The sequence below is a fragment of the Salvelinus alpinus genome, chromosome 12, assembly GCF_045679555.1.
Source record: "Salvelinus alpinus chromosome 12, SLU_Salpinus.1, whole genome shotgun sequence".
Taxonomy (NCBI): domain Eukaryota; kingdom Metazoa; phylum Chordata; class Actinopteri; order Salmoniformes; family Salmonidae; genus Salvelinus; species Salvelinus alpinus.
In genome coordinates, this window is record NC_092097.1 from 16,433,427 (window position 1) to 16,449,667 (window position 16,241).

The 16,241-nt window shown below is 44.7% G+C and overlaps 1 protein-coding gene across 2 annotated transcripts; it reads left to right on the forward strand.

Annotated features, from left to right (window-relative positions):
* The first annotated feature begins 407 nt into the window (after positions 1-407).
* Positions 408-13,253, forward strand: LOC139535611 (RNA-binding protein 38-like). Of its 2 annotated transcripts, none has more exons than XM_071335196.1 (4): positions 408-917; positions 5,442-5,580; positions 5,947-6,001; positions 11,638-13,253. In XM_071335196.1, the coding sequence occupies exons 1-4, from the start codon at positions 705-707 to the stop codon at positions 11,927-11,929; spliced, it is 699 nt and encodes a 232-aa protein (XP_071191297.1). In that variant the 5' UTR covers positions 408-704; the 3' UTR covers positions 11,930-13,253. The 2 variants fall into 2 exon arrangements, with proteins under 2 accessions (XP_071191297.1, XP_071191298.1); XM_071335197.1 differs by having other exon boundaries at positions 410-917; positions 5,442-5,565.
* Positions 13,254-16,241: the final 2,988 nt, after the last annotated feature.

Here is a 16,241-nt window from a genome sequence, read left to right on the forward strand (position 1 = left end):
TGGAGGTGTCAGTATTGTGACGCATACTGTGGTACACTATTGTTGAGCCATTACAATCATTAGGCATATCACATGTGCAGCATATGGTTATAGAAAATTGCAAAACAAAATCAAAATGAAGTCAACAAATGTATCTTTAAGGTACAACAGACGAGATAGAGAGTTGTTTCTCTATTACTACGAGAGTGATAAAATGTAACATGTGCGTGAGGCGGGCTGTAGACCTACAGTTATTACTTGTCTTTGTGTAGTAAAGGACAAAAGCAGGTGCAAGAAGAACGCGTGGGGGCGGGCTTTACTGCGTTAGAAAAAAATGGTCATCCAGAATCATTGCCCATAGGCCAGTCATCTAAAATGGGCGTGATCAGGTTCGGCGACTATATAAACTCTCCCGGAACACTTTCAATATAGAGGCAACTGAAGGAACTATTTAGAAAGCGCAAAAACTATTTCAAGCAGTAGCCTATACGGAAACGCAGTGAACTTGGCAACAAGAAGTTCAAGGTCTGAATCAAGGAAGAAAAAACATAAAATTGAGAAGCAAGCGAGAACAGACCCCTGTTGGATATTTCAAAACATCTCGAGTCGAGCAGCTAATAGCCTTTTGATGCTGGACATATCAATAGTTGGTTAACCAACTAGGCTACCTTTAGTTAACTGTTCACTAGTCTTTAGCCTAGCTCTCTTACCGGCTCGGCTTGTCAATGCTTTTGCATCAGTTCGGGAACGGAGGCCTGGAAGTGATGCATTCTACAGCAATTCAAAAAGACACTACTTTTACCAAAATTTTCGTGGGCGGTTTGCCCTACCACACTAACGATGCTTCCTTGAGAAAGTATTTTGAGGCCTTCGGAGACATCGACGAGGCGGTGGTGATAACGGACAGACAAACGGGGAAATCCAGAGGATATGGCTTTGTAAGTAACATTGACACTTGTCGGTTATGCATTTATCCTGCAGCTTGATCAGTGGCAGCACGTGCGTCTTTACGGCAACACAGTAAAATCGAGTTGCCTATAAAATGGTAATGGTTGGTCTATTTGTTTTCTATGTAGTTGTCATTGGGCAAATGCTCACCACGTTTCCTTCCGCCACCAAGTTATTGTTCCATGGAACTGTCTAGGCTACTTGCCTCGAGGAAAACAATAATACATGAGGCTGCGCCAAGTACCTGTATAAAGGCCCAATGCAGCAGTTTTTATCTCAATATCAAATCATTTCTTGGTAATGATTAAGGACCTGACGGTGATTGTTTTCAAATAAAATGGTCAAAAATACTAATTTCTCCTTGGCATATGCATTTTCGCAAGCAATAATTTAGCTAGGACTGCCTGTGAGTGGTCTGAGTGTGGAGGGGAAATTGAACTAGCTGTTGGAGTTCACTTGAAGACCAATGGAATGGTCTATAATGGGCAAACGCTGCCCACCAGGGGCACTGCCATGCAAAACGAACTTGACCAGGGCTGCTTTCAGTACATTTTTATATTCTGGAACATTTACTGTATGAGCAGTTAAATGGGGAGTGGTTGGTTTGGGGAATGCTGTCAGCATTGCTACTTCTCATTTTTAAAGCTGCAATGTGTCACTTTTTGGGCGACCTGACCAAATTCACATAGAAATGTGAGTTATAGATCTTTCATTCTTGTTTTGTACACTTGCTGAAAATACACTATTTTTTGTTTATGGTAAAGTTATTTAATTGCGGCATTGATTCTCTGCACTATACTTGCTTGTTTTGTCACATAAACTGAAACTTAGAATTTCAGAAAATGGCGGCGCAATTTAAACGTAGGTCACTTTTTTTTTTTTAAATGCTTAACTCATTGCACCAAGCTACACCTCGCCATTACACTAAAGGGCATCATAATTTCACATTATTATTCCAACCTCAGTGTGGAAATATATACAAAACACAGAAAAATCACGTTTTTGGCTGCACTGGGCCTTTAAGTACAAATGGATATCCCCAGCAGAATACAATGCTGTTGCATCTCATGTGTTTGAATGACCGCAATACACAAGTCAAAATAAATCCTTGCCCAAATGTACGGCTTAAACGCGCAAATGCAGAGTATCATTTTTTGCCTTGCTGTAATCAGGATGAGAGATCACATGAGTTTATTGATAAGAAGATTATATACAGTGGGGAGAACAAGTATTTGATACACTGCCGATTTTGCAGGTTTTCCTACTTACAAAGCATGTAGAGGTCTGTCATTTTTATCATAGGTACACTTCAACTGTGAGAGACGGAATCTAAAACAAAAATCCAGAAAATCACATTGTATGATTTTTAAGTAATTAATTTGCATTTTATTGCATGACATAAGTATTTGATCACCTACCAACCAGTAAGAATTCCGGCTCTCACAGACCTGTTAGTTTTTCTTTAAGAAGCCCTCCTGTTCTCCACTCATTACCTGTATTAACTGCACCTGTTTGAACTCGTTACCTGTATAAAAGACACCTGTCCACACACTCAATCAAACAGACTCCAACCTCTCCACAATGGCCAAGACCAGAGAGCTGTGTAAGGACATCAGGGGTAAAATTGTAGACCTGCACAAGGCTGGGATGGGCTACAGGACAATAGGCAAGCAGCTTGGTGAGAAGGCAACAACTGTTGGCGCAATTATTAGAAAATGGAAGAAGTTGAAGATGACAGTCAATCACCCTCGGTCTGGGGCTCCATGCAAGATCTCACCTCGTGGGGCATCAATGATCATGAGGAAGGTGAGGGATCAGCCCAGAACTACACGGCAGGACCTGGTCAATGACCTGAAGAGAGCTGGGACCACAGTCTCAAAGAAAACCATTAGTAACACACTACGCCGTCATGGATTAAAATCCTGCAGCGCATGCAAGGTCCCCCTGCTCAAGCCAGCGCATGTCCAGGCCCGTCTGAAGTTTGCCAATGACCATCTGGATGATCCAGAGGAGGAATGGGAGAAGATCATGTGGTCTGATGAGACAAAAATAGAGCTTTTTGGTCTAAACTCCACTCGCCCTGTTTGGAGGAAGAAGAAGGATGAGTACAACCCCAAGAACACCATCCCAACCGTGAAGCATGGAGGTAGAAACATCATTCTCTGGGGATGCTTTTCTGCAAAGGGGACAGGACGACTGCACCGTATTGAGGGGAGGATGGATGGGGCCATGTATCGCGAGATCTTGGCCAACAACCTCCTTCCCTCAGTAAGAGGATTGAAGATGGGTCGTGACTGGGTCTTCCAGCATGACAACGACCCGAAACATACAGCCAGGGCAACTAAGGAGTGGCTCCGTAAGAAGCATCTCAAGGTCCTGGAGTGGCCTAGCTAGTCTCCAGACCTGAACCCAATAGAAAATCTTTGGAGGGAGCTGAAAGTCCATATTGCCCAGCGACAGCCCCGAAACCTAAAGGATCTGGAGAAGGTCTGTATGGAGGAGTGGGCCAAAAAACCCTGCTGCAGTGTGTGCAAACCTGGTCAAGAACTACAGGAAACGTATGATCTCTGTAATTGCAAACCAAGGTTTCTGTACCAAATATGAAGTTCTGCTTTTCTGATGTATCAAATACTTATGTCATGCAATAAAATGCAAATTAATTACTTAAAAATCATACAATGTGATTTTCTGGATTTTTGTTTTAGATTCCGTCTCTCACAGTTGAAGTGTACCTATGATAAAAATTACAGACCTCTACATGCTTTGTAAGTAGTAAAACCTGCAAAATCGGCAGTGTATCAAATACTTGTTCTCCCCACTGTATCTAATGTCCCTCTTGCTTATCCCCTAAAACGAACACACCACATGCCTTTCCTCCCACCAACCTCTCAGCACTGGCCCGTGAAGGACCTAGCTCTTATCGTTTATGAGCTTTGCAAGGGCACACACCGACGTGAGAGCTACTGTCCTTGCTTGCTTTATATGGGGATTTTGAAGCGGTGTGGACATAGACCCTCCCATTTGTAAACAACTGAAGCACTCAGGCCTTACAAGTGGTGTTTATAGAATCATAACTGCGGTTATGAGTTAGAAAGTGGGACTTATTCTCTCTCCCAAGATGGACTACAACACTCCTCCTCCTTGTTGTAGTAGCAGCTGTCAGAGATGGAAGTTATGTGCACTTCCCCCTCATGTGTCAGCTTTACCAATCACCACAGGTGGGTTTTTGATTGCCATAGATGGTTCTATTAACCCTTTTATAAAACCAAATCTTCAGCTCCTAAGATTGACACTATTCAGCCCAAATTCAGATTGTCTGCTAGTTTCCTTAATGACCCTCTGCTAATCAGCCAGTGTGAGCAGAAACATTAACAAAGAGAATCTGTATGAGGCAGGCAAAAAGAAACCCAACTTCCTTCTCATGGTTACAAAGAACATAAATGCCAGAAGAAATGCTAATATTTACCAGAAACTTGGAGAGACTCATCAGCATTAATAGAGGCCAAAGATGAAATGGATAACTTTATGCCTCAGCCAGTTTATAACTGTTAAGAAAATGTCACTTTGTTTACACATCAGTGGTGACCAAAAAACTGTGGAGCTCTGTCATTAACGGCTGCTACTGCTGCTGAAAGTGTCTGGTGTTTCAGGTCTGACTGGCTCGGGCATATGAGGGTGCTCGAGGCTGGGAAATAGGTGTTCCCCACCTTGCATGCAGCGGAGGGCAAAAAACACTCAGATTTTATCCCAGTAACCGCCAACTTGATCATCCTGTTGCTCACTGCTTGAGTAGCAGGAGGAGAAAAAACGGCTCCAGAGCAAGGAGTACTTTTAAACAAACTCCAAAGGTGGATTAGTAGACCCTCTTCAATAGAGTTTCAGTGTCAACACAGCCTCGCTGCTCATGTGTGTTCATAACACATGTTATGGAGTGGGCTCAACCTCTCATCTAGTCTAAAGAGGTATGCTTTCTTCAACAGACTAGAATAGATTTACACCTCAGATATGTAATCATCTGAGACATCTTGAATTGGCAGAAGGTGATGCTGTCTAATGACTTGGAAGGAGAGTGAGGGGTGGATTCTAACAATCTCCTTATGTTCTATTACCTAATTGGATAAGCCCTTGTTATTCATCATTACTGAGACATATTTCAGCTGACTTCTTTGACTGTGACTGTGCTGCTGACAAGTGGATGGGTGGCTGATCAAGTCTTCTGGGTTGTTTAACTGGTAATCACTGTGCTTTGTTTACAATTTCCTCTTCTGTTCAGAAAGGGGAATTTTTACAGTGAGCTTCCACAGGGGGATTTCTGTGATGACAGACCAGTAGGAGTTGTTTCTTTTAGTTCTGTTTGGTGGATCAGGGTGGCCCTGTCCTTGACTGACCTTTTCATAGCTTCGCTGCCATAATTGGCGATAAATAGATTTCTACTTTTGACTGTATTACCAGCTAAAATGTGGAACTGGTGTCTTTTCAGTATTGCTAATATTGTCTGTGTGATTACATGTCAGGTGACGATGACAGATCGGGGATCAGCAGAGAGGGCCTGTAAAGACCCCAACCCCATCATCGACGGGCGCAAGTCCAATGTGAACCTGGCTTACATTGGTGCCAAGCCCCGCAATATGCAGATAGGTGAGCCGACCAGGGGTGAGAACAACCGCCGGATGCACCAACACCACAACTACACTTGTCATGTACACACACACACACCATATTGGAATTTTTAGACAAATATGTGTTAGTAAATGGTAATTCAGAAATCTCACATCCTACAGAAAAGTACAAACCATTTTAATTGCATCTGGATTGACTCTTACTCTTGTATAATAGGGGACTGGGTTCATGTATAACAAAAACACAATGTAATTTGCCCTCTCTGCATGTTTTGTTTATTATTGGTAGGTTGCTTGAGTTACCCCAGAGTTTAGTGAATTTGGCTCTGCCTCTCCTCTCTGCGTTGTTCTCTGGCCCTCTTCTGTAAATGTATCTGAAGGGAAGTTTCCTGTCTTCCAGGCATATCCATCGGAGTGCAACCTATTCACCCAGCGCTCATCCAGAGGCAGTATGGGTAAGTGAGTGGGAGTGGGCAGTATACCACAGTATTTTCTGAATGACACATTAGGACAGATTAAACCCATATGTGCATAATGTATGTGAGCGTTAGACTTTTGCCAATTGCTAACTTTCTTTTGTTTTCAAATGGTCGTAGCATGGTACATTCCATGGGACATGTGATGCTCATCCCCTCTTTTAGACCCTCCAGTATCTATCTGGTTGAGTGGGCTCTCTCACTGAGCAAGGCTCCAGGGCAGTGCGTTTGTCTGTTGTAGAAACAGCCTGGAGGGAGGCCAGTCTGTGACTGGTGTCCAGGACACGTGTTCCGCTGGGCATTTAATGGCCATGCCACTGACATGGGATTGACACCACTCGCCCCCTGCTGTTGCAGTGTCACCCCCCCTCCCCCTCCCTCTCTCCTCATGTCCTAGCTTTGAAGCCAGAGGTCTAAGCCCTTACATGTTATAAGATTGTGTCAATGGACTTTGGGTGCTTAGAATCCCCCCTATGTCCATAACGGGCTGGGCGGAGCCCCCCAGGGTCTGAAACGTGCTCTGTGGTCATGTGTCTGACAGGTGTTGGCTCTTATTGGAGCTATTTACACTACCTAATCCCCCTTGACTGACTGCAGCCCCAGAGGGAGAGAGGGCACCTGTCTGTTGAGCTCGGAGATCTCTCTATGGGCCGGTGACAGACACAGGCTGCTCTAAGATGGAGCGCACACAAGTGTTCTTTCAGCCTGTCTCCCGCACCAGACCCTTAAACGGCATGTTATGAAGTGGTATGGTTGAGAGGGATTGAGCGTGTGTGTGGACCAGACTGGACCGTAGCATAGTGCTCCTCTTCCACTCCCCCTTCATTTTCCCCTATAGTATTTTTTTCCGTCTTGTCCTCCCCTCCCAGAAGGAGAAGAAACAAGACGAGAAAGACAAAGCCCTAACACTGTTTTCTGCTGGGTGTCGGGAGGGTGATTAGACTGAGACACTGAAAATTGACACCCCTGTGAGACTGGGGGTGGGAATAAGGGGGGAAGATAAGGTAACGGGTATAAATTGGGGGGTTGCGACAGCTCTGTCTCTGAAGAGGCATTGTGCTTAATGATGTACTTTCACCAGGCGCCACACCTCCTACGGGTGTTCCCCACAAGTTTTTTTTTTTTTTGCATTAAATATTTATGATCGCTTTTCTGTATAATTTTGTTCTACTTCCAGGCCAGAATTTGTGATGCCAGGACCTTTTTTTGCATGTAGCCTTAAGTTTGCATGCAGGAGGGCTGTCCCCGACCCCAAAAAATGTAACTATCTTGGTCGACCAAGAGTAGTCTATTCTTTTGACCAATCGACTGGTTGAAGTTTTTCCATGTAGACACCCTATGTCTTTTAATAAAATTGACTACTGTATATGTAGGTTACTGAGCTTGTCTGATGCTTTAAGCATAATGTGATTTTAAATAATTACGACACACAAATGACTCAGAGGGGGCCAGGGATCAAGATGGCCTAACTTAAAGCTGTTCCCAACCTTCTCCCGCTGCTGCTGGCCCTAGTAGATTCTGCCATTACGCTCCTGAAGTTGCTGGTAATAGGCTACACTAGGGGTTTGCAACCTTTTTTTCCATTTCGAGTGCCAAATTATCTTAACATTTCTACCGATCTGCTTGCCAATTATGATTTTCAAATGCACATTTTTGTGAAAGTTTAATTTCTTCTATAATTAAGTCGCTATTGTGTGATTTAATAAAAATTATATCTAAATGTAAGTTATACAAATCTCTAAAAAAGTAAATTTAAAAAAATAGCCTACGTAAAGCCAACAAATAAAAACATTGCAGCCTGCAGAGCTCACTTTCCTGTGAAAGTGAGCTCTGGACAGACACCGCTATAGGCTATTTGCGCAAGGGTTAAGAAGTAATCAGGTAGACCTATTTTATGATGTTTCCAGCGGATCAGAGCATGACATTGTTTTCCCTTTCACGCTGAGTGGTTATCAAAAGGGAGAGAGCTGGAAAGATTTTTCAAATGGGCTACATTGAACTATTGTCATTCTTAATGGATGTAAAAACAGACTTGCTGTTTGTTGTGAAGAGAACATTACTTTGAGAAGCTCCACAGCTCATTAGTGGTGGTGAGTGATCAGAAATACTATCAGATCCCCAAATGGGCACATTTTATAAGCCTACATTTGCACGCAGGCCAGGTAGTTTATGCCTACTTCCATGTACTTCCATTCGTAATCAGGTGCAGGTCCTTACTCAACATTGACAGGAGCATTCCAAACAAAACATAATGAATAACTTGACAATTCATAAATGGAATGAAATAAACTTTTTTTTTTTTACAATTTTTTCATGTACATTTTGAAGTGGCATTTTATTTTCCCCAGCACAAGGTGCACCTGTGTAATGATCATGCTGTTTAGTCAGCTAATTTATATGTCACACCTGTCGGGTGGATAGATTATCTTGGAAAAGGAGAAATGCGCACTAACATGAATGTAAACTAATTTGAGTGAAATAATAAGCTTTTTATGCATATGGAAAATGTGTTGTTTCAGCTTATGAAACATGGGACCAACACTTTATATTTTTGTTAAGTGTATATTGAATCCATTAACAGAAATTACTGTAACCACACAAACATTGTAGATGAGAAATTATTAGAATTAACGGTAAGTTTGCTACTGGTGTGCCGTCTCCGCAATTGATTAGTCCACTGAGACTGGCGTCAATCAAGACGTGCTATAAAGGGGCCTCCCGAGTGGCGCAGTGGTCTAAGGCACAGTGTTGAAGCATCACCACAGCCTGGGGTTTGATCCCAGGCTGTGTCATTACCGGCTGTGACCGGGAGTCCCGTTGGCCCAGCGTCATCCGGGTTAGTGGAGGGTTTGGCCGAGGGGGCTTTACTTGGCTCATTGCGCTCTAGCAACTCCTTGTGGCGGGCCGTGTGCCTGCAGGCTGATTTCGGTCGTCAGTTGCGCTGCGTTTCGTCCGACACATTGGTGATTCTGGATTAAACGAGCGGGTGTTTCGGAGAACTCTACCTTCGCCTCTTCCGAGCCCGTTGGAGTTGCAGCGACGAGACAAGAACGTAAAAATGTGTTTTAATATCGACTGACAACCTATTGACCAAACAATCGACCAGTCGACTAAATGGGGTCAGCCCTAGCATGTAGGTAGGAACTACGTATTGGCAGTGGATTTATTTGCCATGAAAGCCAAAATGTAACGGATTTATCCTAGCTAACTACATTTAGCATGAATTGATGAAACCCTTTGATTTTTCACCATGACGAAAACATGAGGGCTTGGTCAGGAAGTCCATCTGCTTGGTGCGGCAGTCCCTTTGCCCTGCCAGCCCCACCTCCCTGTCACAAAACCAGCTGACCTCAGATCCCTCCAGACCCCCACAGGCCTTGTGATGTCAGATGGCCCAGAGAGCTCTGCTCTCCTCAGCGTCCCGGTTTCATCTTCTCCTTTTCTGCCTCTTCTCTCACTGTTTCTCTCTGCATTCACGTCTCGTCCTCTCAGTAGAGTAATTTCTATTCACTTTTCTATCTAAATGATTGAAGCATTGACCATTATTTTGTTTTACTTCCTACTAATGTACATCAGAAAGGTCATCTTGATCTAACCAGAGGTCTGAGCTCGAGGTCTGTGGCCACAGGAGAGGCTCAGCTCTGTGTGAATGTGCGTATGCCCGACAGGCTTCATGTATAGTCATCCGTCTGTGTGGGTGTCTGAATGGTTCTTTGTGAGTAGTTGACCGTTCAGTACCGTTAGAGGGGAGAACAGTGTCTATCAGCATGCTCTGCTCCCTCTGCTATGGGCGCCTGGTTGGTTCATATTATCTCTGTCTATAGCGTTCATGTTTTTTATTTTTGTGTGGATTATTGTTCGTCTATACCACTCAGCAGACCTCTTGTTCTGACTATTAAATGCCTACCTACACAGAGAAAGACTTGCTGTGTGTGTGTGTGTGAACCCAGGCAACACGGGTCTAGACTTTGGTATCATATCAGCATAATGCATAATAATCCAGACGTTGCAAAAAAGCTTAGCCACTAGCTTCACTCATCACCCTGAAGGATGGAACAATCCCAATAGTATCAATGAGGATCCAGATAATGAATACATGTTGTTAACCTCCACTATCCTCCCCAACCCCCTCATGGTTGCTCTGTGCTCCCAGCTGAACAGTGTGCCGGAGGGGGAGTGAAGATACCCGTTCTGCCTTGTTCGGAAGCTCCCAGGAGGATGGTAGCAGGCAGTTGTGACTGTTCCCGCCCCTCTAAGGTGCCAACGATGGCTTGAGAGTGCAGTGTGTTGTGGTGGATTGGAGTGCCTTTATTTTTCCATGTGTGTGATATGACATGAGAAGGTTATGCTGATTAGAGTGCCTATTCCCTATTATGGCATGGTTTGCAGTGGTGACTTTGGTTGCTGTTTAAAGTTCCAGTGTGGGGCTGAAGGGTTTGGGGGTGTGGCTGGGTGAGTGTGTAAGGCAGGGTGCAATTGGATGTTGTGAGTATGTCTTGTCACTCCTGCACGCTTCCCCTTTGCTGTATTTGATTTGATGGCTGTCTTCCATTGCTTCTTTCCCACGTCTTCTCTCATGACCACTGACCTGAAAGGACACGGGTGGACACAACATGGTGGTAACCCATCCAGTGGCCATGACGTTAAGAGGCAAGGAAAGGAAGCCGTTGGTCTATTGAAACTCAGCTGAGAAGTGTTGCATTGTGTGCTGTGACTGTACTATCTTGTCTTGACCTTCTTTCACTCCGACCGTATTGCAGTCTCCTACCAGACACTCTGTGTGAAGAACGTTCCCCATTTTACTCTGAGCTCTGCTTTTGGCTTGTGCGCTTTTGCAGTGAGCGAGTTCCTCTGTTTCCCTTGAGCTGCAGTATCAAGGGGGGGGGGGGCGCAACCCCAGAGGAACAGACCCTAGAGGCACTTTGAGGCCTGGTTAAAAATATCGCCCCAACTCCGCCTGTCTCCCCATGAATGATGTGCTGCTAGACTGAGACTGGAGGAGAATGAGCGCTCTTCAGACTCCAGAGCACTAATCATCATTCAGGGAGGGAGAGCTTTGAGCACATGAGACCCAACTGGTTAATAGACTGCCTTGATAAGTACTCCCCACCTTTCAACCATTGATGCCCAATGTAGCTTGCACACAAAAACAGGAACCACAACTCCATCAAACTTCCCCTTTGTGAGCAAGTGCGCGTGTGCGCAGACATTGGTTGGAGTGTGCTCAGTGAGTGAAGAGCAGCAGCTGTTAAAACACTAGCTGGTGTCTGGGCTTGAAAACCTGCCAGTAACGGCTGCCTCTCTTCTCCCCACTACCACACCCTTTCTCTCTCAGGGGGCTTACCTAACAGGTTTTGTAGGTTTTTTTAAGTGACGAGGGATGTTGAGATCTCTTCTCATTACCTCGCTCTCTTTGCACATTAGTAGTGGGTGGTGTGGCATCTGGTTAGTTTCCCCACCACTGGATATACTGGGCTCAGCACATACAGCACAACTAATGTATTGAAGACCTGCTGGAGAATGTAAATGACAGCATCCAGGCCTAAGCTTTCTTTGCTCCTGTCCTTCATTGTATATTCAAGTGTGTAACTAGTGTCCTGTTGTCTGTTCTCCAGGTTGGCCCAGCAGTATGTGTATCCCCAAGCCTTCATCCAGCCCAGCCTGGTTCTCCCCTCTCAGTTGTCCTCCTCCGCCCCCTACCTGGACTACAGTGCTGCCTATGCCCAGTACGCCCAGGCAGCCTTTGAGCAGTACCCCTACGCTGCCTCCCCAGGGTTCCTGGGCTACGGCTACACCCCCAGCCCTGCCGCCGCCCCCTCCCAGGCCCCTGCCTCTGTTCACCAGACTCTCCCCACAGGGGCAGGCCCAGCCTCCACCTTCCTACAGTACACCCAGCAGCATGTTTAGCCAGACCGCATGCAGTGAGGAGAGGCAGGATGCAGGGAGTCCTATAGGCTGCCTGGGGAGTCATCCTGTGCTGCCCCTGCCAGGGCTTTCAGGGAAGGGCTGGAGAAAGCAGGACTTTTGCACTATATAGAATGAGCCCTCCCCTGAGTCTGGGGGGGGGGGGGGGGGGCTAGGATAAAATGCATGGTTGCTTCAGAGGGCTTCCAGAAACAGACACTTCATTTTTATTATTAGTCTTTATTGTATTAATACTAGTATCCTTTATCAATGTAAAATTATTAATTGTTATTGTTTCAATCAATGGAAACCTTCAATGTCCATGGTACATACCTGTGTTTTAGAGAGCGCTGAGGGGGGTGGTGGGCTTACTTGGACATTTGCCCCCTCCCCCCTCTTTACCAGTGCATGGGGTTGGCGATGGCACTGCTGCTTGGGTACACTGGGAATTGGAACAGAGGTGGGAGGCATGACGCCAACTGTTTCTATCCACACCAGAGCAGATGAGGTTTCTGCCCTCTCATACCCCCAGTGTTATTGCTCCAACGCCATGGGGGTCATGACTCTTTGCCTTTTCAGAGGTCATCACTAAATGGAGAATGAAGAGATCCTGGGATCCCCTTCTTTGAGTCGATCAATCGTTAGACATAAGACTACATTTATTTTTATGAAAGATGCCTTAATAAAACTCCTGTTTTTACAAACACTCCTCCTTTAACCCCTTCACTCACAGAGCCACAGGGTAGTTTTCACATGGCCTGACTCTTCATATTTATACCAGACACTTGTAGTCTATTGACTCACTTTGTCTTGATTGTTGTAGATAATCATATGCAGGAAGTGGGAGGAGGGGTCAAAGAGCATTGGGTATTTTATGTAAGGCAGCTGATGTAACCAGTGCCTGCATATTTTGTGGAACTGTTAATCTAGGATTGTCAAATGTTGACCTCTCAGAAAGGACATGTACAGTATTTGTAAGTGTTTCATTATCAAGTACATTTACAATATTTATGTTTTGAGGTATTTATAGGAAATTCTGTAGCTTTTTTGTAACTTGGTCTTGTTGCACTGAAGTCCTACAACTTGGAAAGTGTATGTGCAGATCCACAATTTCTTATTCATTTGATGATGGCCATATTTGTATTTTCCATGTTCCCTCAGAAACAATGGATTTGCCTGTATGCACAATGCTAGATGCTCTTTTGTAGCCCCAGTTTCACTGCTGCTGGCTAGGATCAGACACTCTGTAGACTGTTTCAGCAAAATGTCATTTCAAAGAAGCTGAACCAAAAAAATCTTGGAAAAATAAAGAATTTGTATTTAAAAAGGCTCTTGACTTGTTTCTTGATTAAATGTTTTAAAAATCTAACTTGATACCACAACTCTATGAAGAGCAGAACATTTTACAAACGGTCATATTTTTGCCTTAGATGTATGAAGGAATGGATTTTTACAATCTCAAGAATGGACTCCATTAGTCATTTCTAAGGTTGACTAGAGATACAAACTATCTCCTGTTGGGGTGAGAGGGTTCAGTTGCTAGTGTGTGTGACAGTCGTTATCACAGTGCTGTGTGTTCTGTCGGCTTTGTGGTGGACTCTGGGAGCAGGAGGCCGTACTTTATCAGCCCACAACACTACCACCTGCCAGGGCCACGGGGTGTTGCTGAGGACATGACAAACTTGGAACTGTAGAGCCAGAAGGGGAGGAGTTTGTTAGTACAGTATGTGGTTAAAAGCACATTCACCCTGGTTATCGTGCTTATTTTAATGCATCGTAACCATGTGAGTTGTCAGCTGTCAAATATAAAAGGTCTACCTGGTTGGTTCCATCTATCTGCGCTTAAGTTCTTTAACAATTTGAGCTGTTTTATTTTACCAGACAGAGATGCTGACGGAGTCATGTAAAATGCTTTGGAACATGTCAAGTACAAGGTTGTGAAGCCTCACTGACTGACAGGACTCCGTACAAAGGTCTAGTGGAGGAAGAAGGACCGTGTGTATATTTAAAGAGCGCAGAGAGAAACCAGATGGCTTTGTTGCAGTATGCTGGACATTTTCAGGGAACCATACAGCATGTTTAAATAAGCAATGTGCAGTAATTAAACATGTCTCAGGGGTTACAGTTACATTGTTGAATCATGTCATAGGTGTTTATGGCCAGTGTGGGGTGACAGACTGGGTGTCCTCTGGTCTATGTGACGTCACTGTGTTTAAGTAGGAGAGTGCTGAGTTAAAGTGCTGTGAATGTATGGTCGCCTCATTGTTTTCCCTACTCTCCCCAACGCTCCTCCCAATCGTCTGGCTTCCCTCACATTCTCACAGTCCTCACAGTTTCTCCTTGTAGCCCTTTTCCCTGCATCCTCTCTGTTTTTATTCTCACTTTCTTTTCTCACTCTCCCTCTTTTCTTTCCTACTGCCTCTGTTTCTCCTCCTCACGCTCCGTTGTCCTTATCTCACGCTCTCCCTGTCATTCTAACCCCTCTCTCACCTTCCCACTGTCTCACTGAATCATGAGCGAGGAGAAACAGAGTAGAGTGTCAGGTGGATGAACGAGGTCATACACAGGCCCATTGGAGCATGTTTTGCAGAGTCACCATAAGGCATCACACGCACATTCTACAGTGCAGTTCACTCAAATCTAACTCCACACATGCTCTACTCTGAGTCATGCTCCTCTCTGATGTCAATGGATTCCTCAGAACTCATATAACTTGGTCCTGTCTTATCAGCCCCCAGCTACACTCAGAATGAAATGACTTTTTCTACTCAGTTACCCCCCAACTCCCACCCTTCTTGATTTCACTATGTGTTGATCTTTCACTTTGAGGTGGATTTCCACTCCATCCCTCAGACACATTTTATAACTCTCTGTGATGCCTCTTGCAATTACTCATTTTTATAATTATAAAATATTTGTATAATATTTTTCAATATTAATCGACAACTATTATTGAATATTTTTTTTTCATGGATAATGGTATGAGGTAATGCCTGTCATGGTCACCTTATGTAGTGGTATTCAAAAAGCCACATAGATTGGATTGAAGGAAACCCCTTTGCAAAACACCAACAGCAAAAGGTGAATGTTCTGGTATATCCTATTGCGTACTATAACTGGAATGTTGTGTACTGTTGCAATACTGAACTAACCCATCTACTCAAAGTCTGTATTCTGTTTCCTCTGTAAACACACCTCCCCCTATATCCAGCTACTCTGACCATCTCTCAACTTGGCTGTATTAGTGGTCCTGTGTAACAGTCTGAAGTGGCCCCCTGGGGCCTGGGTAATATCAGCAGCCATTTCAGATAGGGTCAGCTCTATATTTACCCCCCCTCTCAAAGTGCCCAGCCCTGACCCGTGTCATCTTCCCGCGCCAACCCAGAGAGATTATAAGGACAGGTCTGGAGTGGGGTAGAGTGTTGGGGATAGGTATGTGGAACATCGACAGAGGGGGCAGAGGGCTGATGAGTGGTAGGGTATTGGGAACAATGGATGGGGGGGGGGGGGGGGGGGGTCTGTAGAGGCAGGGGGAAGCCAGACAGGGGTTTATTGGGAAGGCAGATTGTGAAGGCAGGTTTGATGTCCGTGTGAGCAGCCTGCTCTTAAGGACATAGTTAGAAAGGAATGGGATGTAGAAAAACCAGGAGGTAGGGAATAGAGGATAGGTTGCTATGGACAGGGGGCCGCAGAGTGTTGAATGGGAATGGGATGGGTTGTTGTGCGTTCCAATAAACAGGCTTGCTCCCTATCAGCTAGTCTAATGGACCTCTGTGTGATTCTCACACTCAGCCATTAAAAGGCGTGGGTGGGTGATGATAATGAAGACATCCACTACTCAGACTATCTATAGCAGGCTGTTACTGTCAGTCATGTGCATTAAAGGCTAAATGGAAGTGGAGGTTGGTTAATTGGTATGCGTGTGATTATGTGTGTGTGTGCTTGCAAGGTGTTTGCAAGGTCATGCGTGTTTTATTCTAGAGCGATGATGCACTTGGACATATTCAGTCTTTTGGTGTTAATAACAGAATGTTGATGCACAGGTTTTGCTCTGGGAGTGTGATTATGTATGACTTTACAGGAAGTGTGAGGGAGAGAAATTAAGTGTGGGTGGGTGAGTGAGTGAGTGTATGTGTGCTCTCATCACCCTTGTGATGGAGTGTTTGTGTTTTGTTCTCTCTCTCTCCCTTCAGATCCCCCATGTCTTCAAGCCTGTAATTTGATCTGAGTTTGTCTCACTGAGTTTAAGCCTGGGGAGGGCAGGCAGGAGCAGTGTGTAATCATTGGCTCAGAGTCTCCAAGAGACAGACATACA